This window comes from Bactrocera neohumeralis, chromosome 2 (genome assembly GCF_024586455.1).
Source record: "Bactrocera neohumeralis isolate Rockhampton chromosome 2, APGP_CSIRO_Bneo_wtdbg2-racon-allhic-juicebox.fasta_v2, whole genome shotgun sequence".
In the NCBI taxonomy this organism is placed as follows: domain Eukaryota; kingdom Metazoa; phylum Arthropoda; class Insecta; order Diptera; family Tephritidae; genus Bactrocera; species Bactrocera neohumeralis.
In genome coordinates this window covers 6,524,663-6,547,259 of record NC_065919.1, presented here as the reverse complement: position 1 = coordinate 6,547,259, position 22,597 = coordinate 6,524,663, and the positions used below count along the sequence as shown (strand labels likewise).

Genomic DNA, 22,597 nt, shown 5'->3' with positions numbered 1-22,597 from the left:
ATGACAGTAAATTCTTTATTTTTAGGCAAAAACGGAATCTTTAGGGAAAGCGGGCAAAAAAAGAACAAGCAATCAACTAGAGAATTAACGGACACCCTAATGTTTGTAGTTATATATAAACAGACCTCATTTAGCTATAACGATTTTGCCACATTTACATGCTCTGCTATAGTTGAAATGCAGCCATTAGGTAAAAATCCACTTTTATTTTGTCTGAAATTAACAACTTAGTTTTTTTTTGATTTTATATGTATGTGTAACAACAATATTTTTAACATTTAATTTCTTAAAAATAAAATACCTATGTACTGTACTACTGTAGAACATATGTATGCTTAAATTAATTAATTCAAATAATGGCGTTCATGCGTTGTTTTAAGCATAGTAGCAGGTGCGAACGTCTTTATTTAAACATTCAAAAGAAAATTTAACACTTTATTACACACAAAAGCAAACCAATGAAACGCTTGTAATACTACATAAGAACAAAAATATATGCAGAAACATGTGTGTTGTGATATTTAAACTTTTTATTGCAAACATGCTGACATCCAGTAACTTTCGAATAAGGAGAATCTATATAAGGAGTGCGAAAATGTTGGAATAATCTATTTCTAAACAAATGAAACTGTATATGTAAAGTGTTCTGATTAATTGGAGAATGCAATGTGCGGAGAGAACAAGTCAGTAATATGAAACAAGAATATTATAAGCAAACAAACTATGAATGACATGTAATTTGAAGATTAACAAAGAATAAAATAAAACTTAGCGTAACGTATTACATACATACATAATGTATTTAGCAACAACAATAAGAAATATGAATAAATATTACAGAAATTGTAAACAAAATACCACAATTACCTATAATTACAATTTCAATTGCAATTACTACATATAAATTATGAACTTAATAAAATCTATGATAAAAAATACAGCGTTTTAATTGTTTTAATATACGCAGCAAACGCTCAAATACACTGTCTGATGCAGATTTAGGTGCCTACTTCGTTTTCAGTGCATAGTAACAAACAATTAGTGCTGGTTGCGTTGAATGCGAAACAAACAATTATATTTATTCACCAATATCTGACTGATCGACAGTACCAATTTCATTGGGGAAGGAAATATTGTATGTACCTGCTATATGTACGGTAAATGTTATATACATAACAGTAGTAACTAAAACACATTTTTTAATATGTTTACAATCTAATTTTTTTTTTTATTTTTCAATAAAAAATAAATACTATTTAGAATTTTATATTTTTCAGGCCCATAAGTTATTTTTATATTGCGTACTTGATTGCGATTAATATTATTTCATATATGCCATAATAAAAGTTTATTTTTGTAAAAAAAGTTATCTTAAAAAAAACATGCTTGAGCGTACATTTAGCATTATTTAGCACGTAAATAGTTACTAGTTGTGTGCACATTTCTATGCATCACATTACAAACATTACTCTTCATTAATTTTAAACTGTTTTTGGAGCCATTCGTGAATTTCATATACATAGTTGTATGTATGCTTACATATTAAAAAAATCTAAATGGAAATGCCACACAAATCAAATCAAATTCAAAATGTCGCTCATATAAAGACAATTACCAATCGTGGCATATTTTAGAAAAAAGTCATAGAAAACTCTCACTAATACCTATTTAAAATACAGGTAAAAACTGTAAAACAGAATTATCAAACATTTACATTATTATCTGAGGTTCTGGCACACTAGCGGCTATACTTTTATGAGGCAGTACCTGCCCACCGTTTATGTAGATTTCATCCTTCACAATAACATCTTCACCGAGCACGGTTATACCCTCTAAACGCACCCAACGGCCTACAACCGAACGCCAACCAACAATGCAGGAATCCAACCATGAGTGTGACTTAACTATAGCACCTGTGAGAATCGTTGAACGCTTTATACAAACGCCATCTTCAATTACTACATCTGGGCCGATAGTAACATTTGGTCCAATACGACAGCCCTCGCCTATTTTTGCCGTTGGATCCACTAAAACATTTCCCACTACTCCGGGTCCGGTATAAAGTTTGGATGATTGCTTTTGCCGTAATGATGTTAAATAAAGGCACATGCCTACAAAATAAAAACAAACATTATTACGTGATGAATATTAATATGCCCCAAGCGAAATGCTTTCATCTGTGTATGTACGCGCATATATTAATTTTTGAATTATTATTTACTGGGATTTCCCATAAGGCACTTTAAAGTACTAAACTTTTTTAATATTTCGGATGAAAGCAGATAAATGAAAATAATATATGTAGCTTCCTATATAGCGTTATCATTTGAATGTTCACCTTTTAGCGCATTTAACCAATCAATACAATCGTTCAATATCATATTGTCATGAATGAAATTGATAAGCTTTATTCCCTTCAGAAAGCGGAAAAAACATACTTTCAGACATTAGTAGCAAATTTGTACTTAAAATACCTTATCTCTCTGACTAATGAGTGCAGAATGCGGTAACGCATACGTGTCATTTGATTGTGATCTGCTCACCTGTTAGGAAATCTTTAGGTTGTCCTATATCCATCCAAAAACCAGGCAATTCCATTGCATACAGTTGTCCCTCATCAGCCATAACGGGAAAAACTTCCTTTTCTATTGATGTTGGCTTAACTTCTATGCGATCCAGCACGGAGGGATTAAATATATATATACCGGCATTAATTTTATTGCTTACAAATTCTTGCGGTTTCTCAATGAAATTTTCAATGCGGCCTTGTTCGTTGTACAGCACTACGCCATATTTGGACGGCTCTTCGACTTTTGTAACAACGATTGTGCCCTCTTTGCCATGGTTTTTGTGGAATTGTTCTAATTGTTTAAATGGGAAATCACAAATCACATCCGAGTTTAGCACATAAAAGGGTTCACTGCTGGAACTGAGAATGTCTTTCGCTAACGCCAGTGGTCCCGCCGTCCCGAGGGGTTCGTTTTCATGTGAAAATATTAAATTTACGCCTAATTTTTCTGCCTCCTGTTTCAGTTCCTTTTCCATTTGCTCAGCGCGGTAGGAAACAGCAAGTATAACCTAGTTTAAAAAATAAACTACAAACATGAAAATTTATATGTTAGTAATATACCAACCTGCCTACATCCGACACTAACTAAAGCTTCGAGCTGATGCAATAAAATGGGTTTATTCGCAAACTCGACCAGTGGTTTTGGTGTGCTAAGTGTCAAAGGACGGAGTCGTGTTCCATAGCCACCAACGAGAATAAGGGCACGTGTGCCTTTTGTGCTTGCCGAATTTGTGCCACACATTTTTATAGTGATTACAAATTAATGAAAGGTCGTTTAGATACTGTTATTGAGTATCGCAATTATTTGTGACACGTCACACTTTCTTCTGTCTTTATTTGATTTCTTCTTGAAACGAATAACCAACGATAATGCTCCTCTTACAAAACCAGGTCAAAAGATACACTCTTTTATTACAAGTTTTTAAACTCACTTTATAAATTGGTAAGACAGTTATCAGATACGCCACGAACTGATAAGAAATTTTAAAGTTTTCATCAATTGTATTCCACCTTTTTTTGTTTAGTTCACGGCTTTTGTTGTTTGTTTTTCTCCCTTTTCGTAGGCAGTGGCCAATAATATCAGGTGACGTCGACGATCAATACAATTGTGTGGTTTATATGCTACAACATTATAAGTTTCACAAACTTATAAATAAATAATTACAAATGTAGAATTACTTTGTTTTTCGTTAAAATATTGCACTTTTTAATTAATAATGTCTTGTTTTTAATAACCGAAAAACAAACTGTGCTACATTTCCACAGGGTTGCATTCAAATATGCAGAAAGCGAAAATCAAAAACAAATTTCGGTATTCCAAATGCCTTTATAGCACTCTAGTCACAGTATAACAAGGTAAGGTCCATATATATATTTACTTCCTATTTCACTTAAAATTTTTAATGCTTCACAGGAATAAAAGAGATAAAAGAAATAAAAAGAATTTTTTAACTTTATATTTTTAACTACATTTTAATTGCTAACATAATTTCATTGCTTAACCGATTTTCTGATATTTTATGCAAATTGCACATATTTGATATGCACGGCACACAATGCAACCTTGTAAATCAATTATCTATTATCTCATACATATATCTCTGTTTCGCACATATCATAGCGCAGCCATCTTTATTTATAACATTCTGCAACATTTTTAAACACTATTCTTTTCACTTGCACCTACGTTACAGGTGCGCTGACTGTCAACATCGAAATACATCACAATTGCTCTTTCCTTTCTGTCGAAAGACTCGAAGCGAAAAAGTTCGTGACGACGTTTTCAAGCATTTTCGTAAGTAAATTTTCAACATTTTATGAGTAAATCTGGTACATTAAATATATAAGGAATTTGCAAATTTTCCGTAGATCCTAAATTGAAAGTGCATTACAACCAATAAAAGTAAAAGAGAAGTAAGCTTAACAACAGCAGCAAAATGCCTAAAAATAAGGGAAAAGGAGGTAAAAATCGTCGTCGTGGAAAGAACGAAAATGAATTCGAAAAACGTGAATTGATTTTCAAGGAGGATCAGCAAGAATATGCACAAGTCACCAAAATGCTGGGCAATGGTCGACTTGAGGCAACATGTTTTGATGGAGTGAAACGTTTGTGTCACATTCGGGGGAAACTCAGAAAGAAGGTAGGTTAAGAAGAAAAAAGGTGTGGGGTTGGGGAGGAACGACGAGACAAGAACAAATCTTAAATGTGTGTGCAACAATGAAAATGTGCTTAAATTAAAAAAAATGTTTAATTGTATATTAGTGAAATAACTGAATACATTGATCGTCTAATACTCGGAGAATGTTTTGAATGCAAGTCTCATTTAAAGTGATGGTGTATGTGTTTCTTGTTATTTTAACATCTTTACATATATAAACATTGAATTTATTTTGATTGCATATGCGTACTTACGTACATATTCATAAAAAAGTGCAATGTAACAAAGAAAATATATTTATTGAAATGCAATAAGTTCATACTTGCGAACCTCAACCCGTCTTGCAAAAAAAATCAAAATTTATTATGAACTTATTGCGTTGCAATTTCACTTTGAAATTAAATTTTAAGAACTATGGAACTATTCGAAACTTCGAATCAGCTGTTTCTCAAGCGAAGCAGTTGTATTTTATTTTAACTCCGCAGTTACACGATCACGCACTTGCTTTCAAGTTAATCACACAAACTGCTTGTCCTAATTGTTTGGAATAGTGGATTGACAGCCGTTATAATCAATAATAGTTTCAAGATGCCATCGTCTTCTTGAAAATTTTGCACAAAATTAATATTATGGAATGATATAGTACTTGTACTATATTTTAATATCAATTCAAGAATATAAATTGCATTTCATTTGTTTTCAAAACTATGTGATCAGCTGTTTTAAATTGATTGAGACTGCGTCCCAAAAATTGGATGGGGTAGAAAAGTGTGAGTGTATTGCAACTTGAAATCAATGTGTTGATCGTGTTACGTCCTGGTAAGGGGGGTAGGGTTAGTTCGTCCAAAAACAGGCATGTCTTAGTGATATTTCTTTTCTTCGGTGTGTCGGCGTTACGATGCCCCGCATTACTTGATGTTGTATCATCCGAAATCGAAAAATCAAGGTTCATTCGTTAGATAATAATTTTCTCAGGCAACGCTGGGAAGGTTTTGTGAAATTTCGTTTATGTTTTGGAACACTGGAAAAAAATTAAAATATGTATAGAAATAGTATTCGAAATTGCAAAGGAGCGGTGCCGTAGCTTTAAAGTTATGAGGTTCCCCGACTTGTGAGGAAAACGCTTTAAACTGACTTAAAATTTAGACACAAAATTCCTGAGATGTTATGCATTAATTTGAGACAAGTAATAAAATTCGACCCTCTTCTTAATAATACCAGTTAAAAATACAAGAAGTATGTACCTGCAGCTTTGAGATTTCTAAAAGATAAAAAAGTAATTTGGTTTGGTTATACATAAATCTGATTGATTTGAGGACATATTTCATGCAAAAATAATTTTCACCACTAACCTGGATTTTCTAAATACTTACATATAAAATTCGGGAAACGTTAAGCTATATAATAATCACCATTCCCTCAATTTAATTTTAAGACTACTAATTTATAAAAATTACATAATTATTTAATATTTCATATTATATAACTGACAAATGAAATTCATATTTGTTTAAAATAGACAGTCGATAAACCATATGTTCGTAAGTGCTCTAGTAATTTGATTAAGGTTATTTAATAATTTTATCTAATAAAAATGTTTACATTTGTAAAGCAATTGAAATAACTTCATCCTTTATCTAAAAGGCTTAAAAGTTGAAGTATATTATGGGTACGCATGTATTTGTACATACAACTGTGTTCATAAAATTAGTAGGGCCGATGGAATGATATGTGTTTGGGATAGTGGATATACTTTCTGGATCATGTCATGATCAAAGAAGCAAAGATTTTCAAAAATCGTATCTGTCTATACAATAATATTGATTTTATTACATTTTCCCCCACTAAAAAAGAGAGAAAGAGAGAGTAAATCACTTAAATATATTTAGTTATCACATCTATCACTACTATTTAAATAAATGTTTTTACAGAAAATATAAAAATGGGTAATAGAAAAGGCAGTGGAGGCAAATGTAAAGGAATTTTTTCGTTTTTATAATTTAAAATGTATATTCTTCCAAAAAAATCATGCTTGTTAACTTGGCAAGTCAGAATATGTGTATTTAGCTGTTTTCATATACAATGTTGTACAAATTGCAGAAATCTTAAAGTTTTGTTTGAAGAAGCAATTTACGTAAGTCAAATTAGAATACTCAAAAAGTACGCAAATCATAGACATGAATCATAAATTTATTTCAATTATCAATTCGTGACAAAAATATTCGGTTATCATTGAGCGGTAGCGATTCCCATTCACAGTAACGTGTCGGTCTTGATCATTACGGAAGAAGTCGGGCCCAATGACGCCGCCGGCCCATAAACCGCACCAAACTGTAATTTTTTCAGAATGAAAGCGTGACTGATGGAGTATGTACGAATGTACTTTCACAGGAATAAATAAGGAATAATAACCCGTTCTTAAATTTGAGGCCACTGACTCCGAATTTCGGTAGTAAATTTTAATAATTTCGACTAGTTGGATCGTATATCTTTCCATGATGATATGGCAAACCTTACTGAAGAGAAATGACAAAAGGGCGGGGGAAATATGGCATGTTGTTGTTTTAACGGTTATCAATCCCCGTTAGGATGGTAAGGGTTATCTGTGTTGTCATCGACGTCATCTATCGGGAGGTCCAACAACAACAACAACATGGCATCATTGAAAAACCCTTTATTTCCCCCACTGCATTGATACTTCAACAGATAGTTTCCTAAAAAACTACAACACACAACGTGTTGTGTTCATGTGAAAGATGAGAAGCTCGCTTCACTAAAGGCGTGGGCATAACGGTTTTACTATTAAAATCCTCCTTTGCACGCCATGTTATACATTTTATAAATTATTTGGTTTTATCCATTTGATCGGTTTAATTTATTACAAAAATTATTCATACCTTAATGACTAAAAAAAATTAGTTGATTTTTTTTTATTTTTTAATTTTTAAAAACAAAATTGCAATTTTTAATAACTTTAATGGTTGGATTTAGCAATAATTCTTTGCTCACTCACTGTTTTTTTTTATTATTTCTTCATTATCTCTAGAAAAATTCGAAAGTCATCGATAGCTACATATAGTAAACATATGTTGTATATAACTTTGCGCTACTGTAAGGCTTACTTTAGTTTTTGGCACTAGTTTCCTGTTTAGGGTGGTTATACTAAACTTATGTCCCAAGAGGACGTTCATTTGTCGGTATCGCCGTTATATCATTCAAACTAATCGATCAAAATCCAGTCCTTGTATGGCAAATTGTATCTCCATAGAAATTTTTTAAATTGAATTACTATGGCTTGTAGTTGCCAAATAAATTGAACGATCAAAATCAAAATAATATTTATGCTTCTGTGAAGGGATTATAGCTTCGGATCATCCGAAGATATTGTTTTTCCTTGTTTTAACTTTGAAATGTTTGTTATGGTATTCTAAAGCATTATCGAAGCACACTCTGGCGCTGCCATTAATTGTACTTTGCTCAATTACGCGATAAGCATTGGGGACTAGCATGAAATGAGTAACATGGCGGTGTTGGCGCCACCAATTCGAGATATCTTTATGTAAAATCATGATTTCGATACATATTTCACAATTGGAAAGCTTAGTTAGACATTTTAAATGGTTTCGGGTCATAAAATTTCAAACAATCTTAGTTGCTGGTTTTGATCTTAAATTTAAAAATTCAATTATACGAAATATTGATTTATGCTAAATAATGTTCTTACATATAGTTGTTTTTCGGTAATAAATATTATTTGTATATATTGCACCAAATGTAAATAGAATTTGTTTAATTTATATTGTTTTCCACTTGGAAATTGAACTTTCTTAATCTCTTAATATAGTTTAAAATTTAGTTACAAACAAACATACATAAACAAATAAATTTGTATGGCTAAAATGTTTGCATTCTCCTATTTGAATTTAAAAATGCTTGTTTGAATATATTTGTATATTATAAATATTTTTATTCCTTTTTTATTATATGACTTTTTCGAGTATGTTTATATTTTGCAAAATGTTTTCATTTTACCTTACCTAAATAGCTAAACATATTTTTCATTTTATAAATTTATAATTATAATAGTTATTCTATATTACAGATACATTTTACTACTTTCTTAAATACTACAGTTCCTATTCTAAATTCATGAGATTTTGTTTTCCGCCAATGCGGCGCTCAACGCATTCGGTTTTCAGGCCGTTCAGTTATCGGCATTCAGTTCACAGCATTCTCCAAATTCTCTCTCCTTAATTATTCGCTTATGTTTATTCGAACTGTGTTACCGTCGTGATAATATTACTAATCCAATGCGTAAACGCTGAAACACGCACAAATACAGATGGAGAATTCTTCTGGCCACAAGGCATTTTACCCCACGATACTATGCCAATAACTGTGTAACCTTCCTCGAAACCATCACAACAAGGCTGCATCAGAGGGCCACCTGAATCAGCTGTACAGATACTGACTCCTCCATTTAGTGGACCTGTGCACAAATTAGTCTCGTGCAGTTGCAAACCAGAGGCAGCTAATATCCGTTCACATAGTTCCATGTCCAATATGGGCATATCAGCTTCCTGCAAGCGATGTGGATAATTGGGCACCAGTGTCATGGAAATATTACCCCAACCATAAAGTGTACCACTACCCTCTGGCAGCACATCCTGTTCTGGCAAATGTGCCGGTTGCACATGCTCTGTAAATTGTAACGGCCGTTTAGTATAGATGAGTGCAATGTCATATGGATTAATGCCTCCAAGATAGAGCTCGTGTCGCACATAATGATCAATTGTGCGCACCTGCACACAGTCGCCTTCTTCGGTGCCGCGCAGATCATGGCAGCCGGCAACAATGATGGAGTTTTCCACTGTTTCATCTGAAGTGAGGCAGTGAGCTGCTGTTAATATCCAGTTCTCGTGAATTATAGTGCCTGCGCAGTAATGTACGAGGCCGTCATCTGGTGTCATGCGTTGTATTGATACGATATAGGGCGCCGAATGTGGCACCGCCTCGCGTTTCGCCAATAGTTTTTGTGTCCATGCCTTGTTGTTGTCCTTTTTACCACATAGATTATCAAAAAGTCCTAATGTTGCCCTAGGACTTATGCCGGCTAGATGGGCTTTTCTAGCCGGCAACGGTGCATTTGTACTCAAAACCACCATTGTTTGTATGAATATTGTACATAATATTAGAAAAATACATTTCCAACAGACTAACATGGTTTGTTGTTGTAACTCAATACAATTCCACACACAATTCTCCGTTTTTAAGTGGCGTTCACGGATTTTTTTTTACTTTCAGTTTACAATTTAAATGCGCACAATTTCACAATTTTCTCGACGCGACGACAATTTGCGTTTCGTACGATCAGTAGATATATTCCGATAGCTTGTTTGCTTTGCTGCTTTTGAATTAGTTTCATTCAGTTTCGGGTCTGCCAGCGTATTGTCATCGCGGACGCCGAGCTTGCAGGTTTTATAGGTAACCAGTCACATCTGCAGCCGGCAGAGACAATGCGATATTGATAAGATAACGTTGTCTTGTACGAACATGTGGAAATTTAACGACGTTGGCGCTACCGTAAGCATTTGGGTCGGCCGATTTTGTTAAGCATGTTGCCATTTGGACAATGGCAGCGATGCTTGCTTGAAGTTGGTCTACGCCAACTGAGACGTCTGCGTTTGCGCATACGACTGGCCTTTTATCTTATCAATGCGCGCCTCCATTAAGACTGCTGCTAACTGCTTGCCCACTGATTTCTCATTTATTAACAAATACATTTTAGTGTTTTGCGCATATATAGGTTTAATGACTTGTATAATACTGTATACGCTATATACCGTCTGTTTGTGAATGAGTGCGAATATGCGGCGCCTATCTTTGCGCTTACTCACCAAATTCCAATGTATTGACATAGCGTACCAAATATAAAGACCCTACATTTCTTGAAACGCGTGCGACTTACAATTCTTACAATTTATCATTGCGTTTCCACATCGTAAGTTGTGGCCTCCCACAACATACCACTCCTAATATAGCGTAATTTTGAGAAGTTTTTCTTTGTGCCACCTTGGGTGCTTCCCCAATACATTCACTTTATAACTGGAAACCTCTTGTACATATGTATGTCTGTATACACATTGGTTGCTTATCAGCAGACTGTCGCAGACTCGCGTGTGTTAGCTAATGGAGAAGGTGCTAATAGTTGAGATACTGTTAATTGGGTTTTACAGCAGTTGTGCTCAGCATTGTTGGTTTAATGGTCTCTTTTATTAAAAGCAAATTATTTGTAAATGTTTTTGTATATGCAGCTATCTATGTATAAGAGTTTGCTTTATGCACTAACTAGCTATTTCATTCACGTTTTTGAGTATTAAGTAGTTTTGCTGGTGTGTCTAAGCAGAAATCTTGATAAGTTTGCCGTGTATGTATGATCAAATATTCAAATAACCGCATATCATAAATTTTGATTTTAAATAAAAATCAGAAAAGAATCAAAAAGACCTGCTTTGCTGTATTGTTTATTTTTTCAAAAATTGAATTTAATTTACGTATGTTTACTCGCGTATGAATTTTATATTTTGCAAGTCATATTTGAAATAATCTCTTCAATGGTCGTTGAAAGAGTTTGATGTTAGTTGATTTTATGAAACCAGATTGAACCCGATCTTATATTCGGTCAAGGGTTGTAACGCAATAATTCGCTCAAGAACAACAACCACAAGTCGATTTATTCAAATAACATTACTCAACAAATCTGATGGAAAAATTTGCAACTGGTGTGTTAAGAGGTCGGTTGGGTTTTGGAGGTACCCTGTTTACGAATTTGAGCGCTCAAGCCCAGGCAACCCCCCTGGGTCTGTTTTGGGGAAGTTTTGATGGTGCTCGCTACAGTCGCAGCGCTGTCGCTTGCTGAGCGCCACTGCATGAGGACATGCCATCCTTGGCATGCTCCTCAAACAGCGGTCGCTCTTCTCGTTTTCCCCTACACACCCCTAACCTGCAGCGGAACTGACTTTGTTGTCATTATCGTTGTCTTTAGCCGTTACCCGTGTCTGTTACCTTGTTTTGGTAGTCGTTGTTGATTTGGTTTTGTTCTTTTTAAAGAGTTCAGTTATCTTGGCTCAATGCGTTAAGCTGTCGGGTCTTAGCTGGTTTAGGGGAACGAGAAGGTCCGCCGCACCAGAGCCTTCGACGCAGTAAGGCCACCGTTAGAATACAGCCAAATTTACCTCCTAACTAAAAACCATCCGATGGGCACCGGAGCCACATAACACCCTGGATTAGCAGGTGGCAGATCTTGATTGCCACACGTATGCAGCTTTTGACAACCCGCAAGAGTGATGCCATATACATATGTACCACCGCTCATACCGATTGGGAGATGCTGAGTATGCCTTGCGGCTTAAGCTCCTGCATCACGACAATTAATTAATATAAATAATACACTTCCACCAAATATTAGATATGAATTTACAATTTTTGTATAAATTGGTGAATTATTTTTATAATGAATTTCCGAATCACAACCAATAAATTAAAAATCGTTTACAGTTGGAAAATACACCGATAACAGATAAAAAAAAAACAAGAAAAGGCGTTAACTTCGATTGCACTGAAGCTATAACACCGTTCGCAAATAAAAAATAAGAAATTACAAAAGCTAATATGAGGCATATGTAGCATGGATATCTGGAAATATCTCTTGTTTGGCTTGTGAAATTCGTATAACATAATCTCAGAACAAATTTTATGTTGAGTCACTAACTCAGAAAATACGTACGATTGTTTATATATAAATATTGATTTAGCCGGCTGGCGGAAAGCTCGTTAATTAAAATTTTCCTTCCGTTAGTGACGGCGCTTCAGTACTTAGAATTTCACAAATTTCGCAGCTTATTAATTTTCAGTAAAAAGTGGTATCACATTTGTTATAAATTTATTCCCACTTCCAACATGGGTCATGCGTAAATGAAAAGGCAAAGAAATTCTTTAGCCATTAATAACAATATCATATCACGAACTCGGCATGTGAGTAAATTATACAATATTTGATCATACCTAAATTTGATATCAGAAGTAGGCAATTTATTGTCATTGTACTTTTTTATGGTGCAACCCCTTATATACATATGTATGTATGTATGTATGTATGTACATATATAAGCATTGTGTTTGTCAACTGATAAAATTCATACTATATACATACATATATGTGGTACACTGTCGAATAGTCAAATATTTGAGTTTTGCGGTAGGTCACTGCACTAGTTGAGTTCTAGTGCTATTTATTTGCCGTACGTTCTAACTTTTGTATGCAATATTTAGTATTGCTTGTGTTTGCTTATGTATTTACATACATATGTACATATATAATATATAGACACATAATTATGTATTTAACGTATTACATTATTTTTACTAGAACTTTTTTAGAAATACATTTTTATCTATAAATATTATAATAATAACTGATAATATTTAACGGGCAATAAATTCAAAAACAATTATTTTTCTGGTCTACTACAGGTATGGATTAATCAGGGCGACATCATTTTGGTCGGTCTACGTGATTATCAGGATTCAAAAGCTGATGTCATCTTAAAATATACACCGGATGAGGCGAGAAATTTGAAAACATACGGTGAATTCCCCGAATCGGTACGCATCAACGACACAGTTACATTCGTCGAAGATGGTTTTGATGAAGACATCGAATTCGGTGATGAGATCAGTTCTGAGGATGATGCTGATTCTGTAGACAATATATGATTAACAAGAAATAAGCGCGAGTCTTCAAATCAAAAAGAAGAAGAATTAAGTAAAATGGAAGTTTGAAAAGTTTTCATTTCACATTAAAAAAAAATCAAGAAACAAAAATATTATATATTTAATTCACTCTTTAAATAGAAGTAATTAATTAAAAAGCGATAACAATAAATATAAAAATTCAAAAAACCCAAGAAATAACAACACACATTTTTTTTTATTTATTTGCTTCAAATTAAACCGATTTTTATTTTTAAACTACACTATATAGTGTGATTTTGAAAAATTTTAGGTGCAAACGATATTGTACTTTTTAAGGTTCCATCTAGAAGAGTTGAACAAAATTACTGCAAAAATTTGTTTAAGTTGAGTGAAACACTTGACAATTAAAGATTTGTTTGTTAAACTCTTGCAGCATGTTGCTACAGAGTATAAAAGTTTTTTAAATTATTTTTAGTTTTGGAAAGATACTTTTTAGACTTTGCTGATTTAATAAATATATAAAACTTTTAAATTTTTGGTTTATTGTTATTTTAGTGTTTTATATGGTAGTGTATAACACCATATTATGCCTACATACATACATATGAATACTTGCGTATTTCAAATAATACATGATGAAAACCGCAATACTTACATACATATGTATGTTAATGTGTGTACATATTTTAAGACCCAAAACAAAAATGTTCTCCATTTCCCCATAAAGGTACACCAAATTAATTGCAATTACGATATCAGAAAGAAATTACCTACTATGCATATATTAAATTCGAAAGACAGTTTGTTAGGATTAAAATAATATTAAATTAAATACAAACAATAATAAATAAATCGAAAAAGTAAACATAATTGTTTTTTTTTTTTTTAAATCACGAAAACTTTACAGAAAAAACGGAAGTAATTTGTTTCAATATTGGTTGTTTCCCATCCATTATAATTGTAAAACAATTTTTTGAAACAAAACGGTTACCCAGAAACTCGAGAGAACGTTTATGTTATTATTGTAGAGGCAAAAAACTCTCTTGAAGAAATTTGGAGGAATGCTGCAGGTTTGACAGTCCTTGGCGGAATAAAAATCCTCCGAGTGCGTTCCGGTTACTCGAGTTGTTTCGTTAAAAAAGATTTCAATCGACAACCCTCATACCTTGAAGAACCACTTTGCCACTGCGTATACGTAATGTGCTTTAGAAGTAGTGCGTGACAATTCCTTAGTCAAGAACAAAACAATCGTTGCTTTAATAAATGCGTACTTTTTTTTTTAATAATGCCACCCCGCGTCGTTTACTTTGCTTAGCAATCACTTGATTTTTATTTCAATTTTCGACTTTAAACCGAGCACATTTCCGTTTTTGTCGTTCACAAAATTTCAAATTTGTCCGCTGTGTTTTTTGTTTTATATATTATCAAAAATTTCTTTTTTCGAGCAATTAAACGATCAAAATTAAATCGCCTTCGTGTTTTTGTGTAATCAAACAGAGAAAAATCGTAACTCTGGACCCGACCACTCAATAGTTCTGCAGTTATAAAAACTAATCCGAAATTTCATTCCGATGTGCGAGTAAGTAATAAACAACGGAATGAATAAAAATATTTTTTTTTTACTGACGTATTTTTATATTCATATTTTGTTTGTTATTTCATGCCTCAACTGCAGCCCGGCTGCCAATCAATGCCCGACCGGTAACGGTTGCGCTGGGGATGGGATCATGGCTTGCGATCAATACTGCCCGCCCAAGTGCGATCCTTGTCAGGCACCGGTCGATTATACACCGTGCCCGCCAGGGGGCGACTGCAATTGCCGCTGCGACTGCGGCGATTATGCGGGCTGTTGCTATCAACAGCCGCCACGTACCCAACCCATCCGTCCCATGTCGTGCATTATGCGCTCGACCGCGCCACTTGAAACGGATACAATATATAAACGTTCGTATTTCGCGAACTGTGGCGATTGCTATCGCGCAAAACCGATACGACCATGTCCGAATATATTATCCAATACCGGTCGCATGGAATCGTGTACGGTGCAGAAGCTGTCGTACCTGCCACCTTGTGGAGCCGGACGAACGGCACCAATTCGGCCACCGGACAATGGATTGCGATTTTGTGGCCCACTTTATGCGATGACTTCACAAAAACATGACTTTGTACCGAAGGGTTATAGCAAACGCACACCTATTCGTCCAGTAAACGGCATATGCAAGCCGTGTGACCCATTGGAGCGATGCACAATCAATAGATTATCTTACATGCCGGTGGATGTATGCCGGAATCCACCACCCAAACCAATAGTGCAAACATATAACATACAACGACCGACCGGGCCCAGTGAGAAATGTACCGTACAGAAATTAAGTTACCTGCCGGTTTGTCCGTTGCCGAAGGAGCCGATGCCATGGGCGGAAAAAGTGCGATGTGTACCGCCACGTTATGAAAATCTCTGCACAACGTATAATCTAAGTTACTTGCCAAATTGTTGTACGGCACGTACAGCTCCCGTGGTGCCGTTGCACAGTATAAAAACTTTGGGTAGCGATCGCACTGACGGTTGTACAGTCTACAAACTCAGCTATATGCCAGTGGATTCGCGCTGCTGTCGACCAGAACCGATACGTCCCATACCGGGTATATGTATGCCAACGGGATCTCTGGAAAAGTGCACTGTACACAAGGTGGGCTAATGAAAATTGAGTTCCTTCCGTCCTTCAACAATTTCTATTACAGCTCTCATACCAGCCTAATTGTTGTGTAGCACGCACCCAACCAATTCGACCCAAGGAGAACTGCCTGAAACCGTGCGGTCCTCTTTACAATATGACCACACAAAAGCATGATTTCGTACCGAAACCCATATGCCGACGGGCACCCATACGACCACAATCACTCATTTGTCGCGCAACTGGCAGCATGGATCGCTGTACCATCAACAAACTCTCGTATATGCCAGTGAATGTGTGTGAATTTAGACGTCCAGAACCGATTAGACCTCGACCGGGTGTGTGTCGCGCCGATGGCCCTGTCGAAAACTGTACGGTTTATAAGCTTAGTTATTTGCCAAATTGTCCACAACCTCGACAGCCAATGCCATGGGCGAATCAATCATCTTATTGCAAACCAACGGCGCCAATCGAGAAATGTACAATTCAGAAGCTCAGCTATGGACCACCTGGTACATTTTCACGTTGCGGAGGTAAGTTTACTTGTCGTTTATACCTATTTTAAATGTTTGACCGACGACCGACGACCGACAAAACCAACCAATTTTAGACCGGTATTTTATTATTAAAAATAAATAGCGCTTATTTAACTGTAGTTATGGAAATTGAACATTCCAACAGTATTGGGTAACAGTAGAAGCCGTTAGATGATACAAACAAAGTAGATATTTTCGAAAAGTAATGTTTTTTACGCAGAACATCCGGACTAATATCGTATATATTTTTAAATTCATTGCATATGATAAACTTCACCTAAAAGTATGCTATAAAAAATGTTTGAAAATCGTTGGAATATCAGACAATGAATATCTTTCCTACCTCTAATGACAAAAGCCAAATTTATTTATAACTAATTCAAAAAGTCTTATTTGTCATAGCAACATTCTTCTTTTCCACAGTTGATTATTTCCTCTTCATGACCCATTGACTTACACACATACATAGGTATAAAAAACTAAATTACAAATTTACTCTTTTCAGGTTGTTGCAATACGAACTGCGGACCCTCCGCGCCCAAAGCAGGCATCTGTAATTGACACCAAGCCATTTCTATTTTGTTAAAATGTGCATTCAATTTATAGCTATGTTTTATTTTCTCACATCGAATTTTGTTCTTCGTAACCGCCTTAACAGTAACTTATCAAATGTAAAATTATTTAACATTTTGCCATTGCCACATTGATCGGTGCTACTTTTACTTGCTGAAACCATAATGATCGCTGTATATAGATTCATATATACATACATACATATAGCAATCCGCACCTTCTCTTAACTATTCCTAACTAATAAATAGATACTACCACAAACACAAACAATAGAAAGTACTCGAAATATTGTAAGTAGCAACTCAAACATCCTAAAAATAACTCGGACAAAGCGAAAAAATTTAAAAAATATCAATTCAATATAAACTGTACGACACACGCTTAGTAAAACGACGGAAGTAATATACATATAAACCATATTATTGTAATTGAAAATAGTTGCCATAATAATAAATGTTTCATAATTTTATATTTACCAAATTATAAGTATACTCTATAAAACAATTACAACACCTACATATATGTATATGTATGTACTTCAACGTTCCGTTATAGCTTAAAGCAAGTATATTGTTGCTTTCATGTTATTTTAATGGCTAAGCGACGTTTAGTGGCCTCACGCCGTTTCTTGTCGCGCTTTTTGCGCTCCTGCGTCGCCTCACGGAAAAGTTCGACTCCCTCACGTTCTTCAATTCTGTGTTGCAGCAGCGCCAATGAATGCACATTCATGCCAATTGTATCACGCATTTCACTAACGTCCCGCTGTAATGCACGCACCAAACCGCTAAGCAACAGTTTCAGATTTTTCGCCGCACTTATCGGTTTCATATGCACTTTGAATAGGAAAATTGTTACTTTACATAACAATTCTATCTGATCGCTGTGACAGTCGATTAGGCGTGGCAGACGTTCAAGCAGCTCGCACACATTGGAAAACGGCAGCAGCAAGAGCGCTTCCTCCAAATCTGAAGCACGTATACGAGCTAAAGTAGTAAAAAGGAAATCGTCGGGATTTGTTACTTGCAGCGCGCGCATTAGTGGATGCAGTTCCGGTTTGTCCTCTTCGTCTTCCACATCATATTGTTTGCAAATCTCCAGACACTCCAATATTGATTCTGCAGCCTTTTCCGAGCCCACAGTTTTTCTTGAAGGCAACTTTAAACCAGGTAGCTGGGGCACTGCGCTTTCTTCACCGGTGGCGAGTTGTTGATTTTCTAGCTCTTCGCGCTCCTCCTCTTGTACATCTTGTAAGACTATCGGCTCATCGGTACGCTCAAATAGACGTAGAGTACGATCGGAACCGCTTGTCACAAGGTAACGACCATTCGGGCTAACTGCCAAGCTGTATGCCTCGCCAATATGTCCTATAATACAATAATAGAATAATCATATTGCTGTCGAGTATGGAAATATCTTACCTGGCAGCGTAAGAATCTTTTCGAATGAATCGGCGTCCCATTGCTTTACTTTACCATCTTTGCCGCAACTGAACAACATATGCGTGCTAGGTATGAATTTCAGTGCCATTACTGAGTCGTCATGCGCAAACAGCGATCTGTGGCAGTCACCGAAGTCCAAACCCCAAATTTTTATATTACGATCAGCCGAGCCTGTGGCTATCAATGTGGAATCATAGCTGATATCAAGACAGAGCACTGGCAGTTTGTGGCCATATAACGACAAATAAAACTTAAAGGTGTCAAGGAAGAAAATCTTCACTGTAGCATCGAGTAAGCCCACCGCGAGATATTTCATATTCGGTGAGACACACACGCATAATACCGTCTCTTCCAGCTTGAGCGTATTTCTATGTAACAGCGAGAGTACTTTTGGTCTTGTTGTATCCACCTCATCACTACCATCTGTAGCCACATTATCAACTAACTCGAATGTCCAAATTTTAACCGTCGTGTCACTGCTACCAGTTACACAACCTTTCATATCGGGAAGCAGGGCGATAGACCACAATTCACTTTCGTGTGCTGGTATCTCTTCAATAATATCCGCTGCTCCCACATCTACTATTACCAATTTACCGCTTTTCATGCCCAATAAAGCATAACGATCGCCTGGCACGAAAGTGGTGCATAATATATAATCAGTGGCTATTGTACGTAAACATTGCATAGATTCGCGATTCCAAAACTTAAATGATTCGCCCGCACCTGAGCCAATTGCCAGGGAATCGTTACTGAAGCATACAGAACGTACTTCAGACTGATGCCCAACTCGCGTTAATGCACGTAACTGTTTTACACTTTCTTCTGCTACTTTGTGCTTTAAAGAAGCATTAAGCGCGTACAGTTGTAGACTGTTATTAGCTAAACCGACAAGTACACGTAATTCGCTTTGTGCGCCAAATATAATGTCGATTGTTTTAATTTTCTGTTTTACTTTTATACTCTCCAAACGCTTTATTTCATCACTCAGGCTTAAACCTTTGGATAATGCATTTTCATTATCTTTACCATCATGATCCATTGACTCGGCAGCCTTACGAGCCTTTTTTAAACGCTTTGAAAGTCGCTCCTTAGCTTCCTCAGCTGTACAAAAGTAAAAATTCTCGATAAGATCATTAGTACCATGGCAGCTAATAACACGCTCCGCTGGGTCGGTTACTAAATTTATACAACGTCCTTTCCCTGCGCGCTGTATTACACCACAGTTTGTTACTGTTAAAGGACTAATTGTATCTTCGTCATCTATACTTAAGCCCTCAACAGCATTTTCAATATTCTGATTGGGATCATCACGTCGACGAAGTCGATAAACATTCATTGTGCTCTCACCGCAGCCAGCAACCATAATATCACCGATTAATGCCAAAGCCCACACTTCAGTACGATTGTCAACAATTGTTTTGAAGCAGAATTGTGTTTCTAAATTCCAGAATTTTATTTGTGTATCCTTTGAGCAGCTAATAACAATGTTTTGCTCTCCTAAACGTTGTAAGAAGTGTGCATCTGTTATTGGCGCATTGTGTCCTATAAGTCGTTGTCGACCGGCTTGTTCAACAATATCTACAACCACCAATTCAGTATCAAGACTGCCGCTCACCAATCGTATGCCCATATCATCAAAGCGCAGAACGGACACAGCACTTTTATGCAGCGCTAACGAGCATATAGATTGCTCTGGCGCACGCAAATCAAAAAGTTCCACAACACCATCAACGTAACCCACAGCAACATGTATGCGGTCGGGTGAAGCGCGCAATGCCGTTACTTCCTGCTTGTCGCGGCGAAGTGTTAACGCACGTTCCCCCAATCTGTAAAAGTACATCACAAATTTATATACAATTTTTAATACAATCACCTCAAATCCTTACCTTAAATCCCAAATTATTACGTTTTCAGCAGCTGCAGCAAGTGCATATCGGCCTTCAGTTTTATTGAAGATAACAAAATTTACATTAGCCCGACCACTGTTAATAACGTTGAAACTGTCTACTGGCCGATAGGCCAAATACTGCTTCGTCAATCCCATAGGTAATTAATAAATGTACACTTCTTACTTTTATTTAAGATATTTTCACAACAGTTAATTTTTAATTGAAGTTAATACACAGGACCGCAATTTGTAGCTAAAATTGGTTGCACGTGTTGTGATCAGTGCGTTTTCGTTTTGTTTTTATCGGTAAATGACATATTGCAGAGAAAACCAGAGAACGTACGTTCTCTGAGAAAACGTGTTAAAAGCACCATTTTCGGTATACCGAATTGAGAGATTTTTGTGTCGGTTCAATTGTACAACAGAGTGAATCAGATCCGAAATAGATTAAAATTTTAGACAAGATCTATACGCGCTGTATATTTTTAAGTATTTCAAATTTAATTAATATATAAATTATTTTAATAAAATTATGTGGTACAGTATTTTTTCGCAAACATATATAAATTCTTTTAGTTTAACGTTTGTGTAAGTAACCCGTAAACTTCAGTATAACTTAAACACACCACAGATGTCATATTTTCATATGCCATACGAATCAATGCGTATGTTTGTATTCGCAAATATGAAGTGCACATCTGTGTGTAGTCCGTATCACTCCCTTTTTTTCATAACGCTAAATTGCATTTAACTTTCTACAGTTCTTCATGATGTGAGGGGAACTTCTTCAATATTGCATGATATAAATTGTAAAATGCGTACACTGAAACCGAAACGATAACCAATAGAGCGCCTCCAAAGGCAACGCTTAGGAAATTGCCATCGATAATTCCTGTCGCGCTTTGTCGTTTAGTGCTCCATATTTGCTCCGTGGTGGCCGGATTCTGTTGTATTTGGGCAGTGCGTTCACTCATCAACCGCTTCATGTCGTTTAGCCGTGCACGCAACACTTCCACAGATTCGTTGTCTAAATCATCTGAATAAATTTTATGTGAGAACACAAATTAAACACATGAAATTTAAATATAAAATCAACCCCACCTCCTGTGTCTGGTACGCTTTGGAAATGCGACATATTTCTTTCAATATTTATCAATAAAAATTCACTTCAAAAATTATTAAATTGAATAATAATTGTTGAAAACAAATTCGAAATTATTGTTATAAGCCCTTTGGTAGAATTTTTGTATGGTTGTGGTGAATCTGTAGATGAAAGTTGATTAGTTACGCCTAAGTGTATGCAACAGCATACACTGCGCAGACAGTAAATCAATAAACTTAGTTCATTTTGAATTCACAATAAGCAAAATGTGACTGCCACTGCATTCACAGCGGATGTGCTAAAAATATTAAGGATTTGATACATCGGAATATAACTGTTCGTCGAATATAAAAGCGCTTGCCTGAAATTATTGAAATAAATGCACTCATACATATGTGATACGCTCGCTGAATTAAATAGACCGAGAAATTAAGAAGAAAAGCAAGCCTATAAACATTTGTTGTAAATATTGAACCCCGATTCCTGTGCTATTCCCTGCGGCAGTGGATTCTGCGTAGTCTCGCACTTTGTACGGCCAAAGTATGCTATTCGGCAGTTTGACCCTTTCATTATGGTACATTGTCATCATTGTTATTTATTGAACACTGCGCTCTAGCTTTGTGCAAACCGAATAGAATACTGTGTTTTGGAGTTTATATACTGTAGGCTATCCTTCAATGATGGGATTAAAGGTTCCTCCAAAGTGTATAGCATATTAAAATACATATGAACAAACTGACTTAGAAGACAAGTGGTCTGATGTAACTTGGTAATAATTGTTTCCTGTAAAAAATACAAGTCAGACCGCTATATTATTTACACTCAGAATGGCATATGAACAAATACGAGATGTGTTATATTTAAAAGATATTATTTCTTGAAAATAGGTTACATTAGAT

At 35.6% G+C, this 22,597-nt stretch overlaps 6 protein-coding genes across 7 annotated transcripts; 2 read left to right on the top strand and 4 right to left on the bottom strand.

Moving 5' to 3' along the window:
• Positions 1-186: 186 nt before the first annotated feature.
• Positions 187-3,919, bottom strand: LOC126768066 (mannose-1-phosphate guanyltransferase beta). Its single transcript, XM_050485950.1, has 3 exons — positions 3,135-3,919; positions 2,544-3,078; positions 187-2,111 (listed from the first exon to the last, which is right to left on the bottom strand). The coding sequence occupies exons 1-3, from the start codon at positions 3,309-3,311 to the stop codon at positions 1,711-1,713; spliced, it is 1,113 nt and encodes a 370-aa protein (XP_050341907.1). The 5' UTR covers positions 3,312-3,919; the 3' UTR covers positions 187-1,710.
• A 329-nt stretch (positions 3,920-4,248) lies between these two features.
• On the top strand, positions 4,249-14,014 carry LOC126768077 (eukaryotic translation initiation factor 1A, Y-chromosomal). 2 transcript variants are annotated; one of them, XM_050485973.1, is made up of 3 exons: positions 4,249-4,364; positions 4,439-4,710; positions 13,261-14,014. In XM_050485973.1, the coding sequence occupies exons 2-3, from the start codon at positions 4,507-4,509 to the stop codon at positions 13,501-13,503; spliced, it is 447 nt and encodes a 148-aa protein (XP_050341930.1). In that variant the 5' UTR covers positions 4,249-4,364; positions 4,439-4,506; the 3' UTR covers positions 13,504-14,014. The 2 variants fall into 2 exon arrangements, with proteins under 2 accessions (XP_050341930.1, XP_050341931.1); XM_050485974.1 differs by having other exon boundaries at positions 4,251-4,364; positions 4,418-4,710.
• Positions 8,707-10,300, bottom strand: LOC126768070 (lectizyme). The gene has a single exon (XM_050485956.1). The coding sequence runs from the start codon at positions 9,948-9,950 to the stop codon at positions 8,997-8,999; it is 954 nt and encodes a 317-aa protein (XP_050341913.1). The 5' UTR covers positions 9,951-10,300; the 3' UTR covers positions 8,707-8,996.
• Positions 14,015-14,103: 89 nt separating the features above from the next.
• On the top strand, positions 14,104-17,685 carry LOC126768062 (stabilizer of axonemal microtubules 1). The gene is made up of 4 exons (XM_050485947.1): positions 14,104-15,061; positions 15,158-16,172; positions 16,225-16,690; positions 17,199-17,685. Exons 1-4 carry the CDS (start codon positions 15,054-15,056, stop codon positions 17,252-17,254), a joined length of 1,545 nt encoding a protein of 514 aa, XP_050341904.1. The 5' UTR covers positions 14,104-15,053; the 3' UTR covers positions 17,255-17,685.
• A 25-nt stretch (positions 17,686-17,710) lies between these two features.
• Positions 17,711-20,971, bottom strand: LOC126768050 (WD repeat-containing protein 3). Its single transcript, XM_050485930.1, has 3 exons — positions 20,595-20,971; positions 18,685-20,534; positions 17,711-18,630 (listed from the first exon to the last, which is right to left on the bottom strand). Exons 1-3 carry the CDS (start codon positions 20,750-20,752, stop codon positions 17,846-17,848), a joined length of 2,793 nt encoding a protein of 930 aa, XP_050341887.1. The 5' UTR covers positions 20,753-20,971; the 3' UTR covers positions 17,711-17,845.
• Positions 20,972-21,076: 105 nt separating this feature from the next.
• Positions 21,077-21,932, bottom strand: LOC126768078 (uncharacterized). Its single transcript, XM_050485975.1, has 2 exons — positions 21,698-21,932; positions 21,077-21,632 (listed from the first exon to the last, which is right to left on the bottom strand). The coding sequence occupies exons 1-2, from the start codon at positions 21,729-21,731 to the stop codon at positions 21,352-21,354; spliced, it is 315 nt and encodes a 104-aa protein (XP_050341932.1). The 5' UTR covers positions 21,732-21,932; the 3' UTR covers positions 21,077-21,351.
• Between the last annotated feature and the right edge of the window lie 665 nt (positions 21,933-22,597).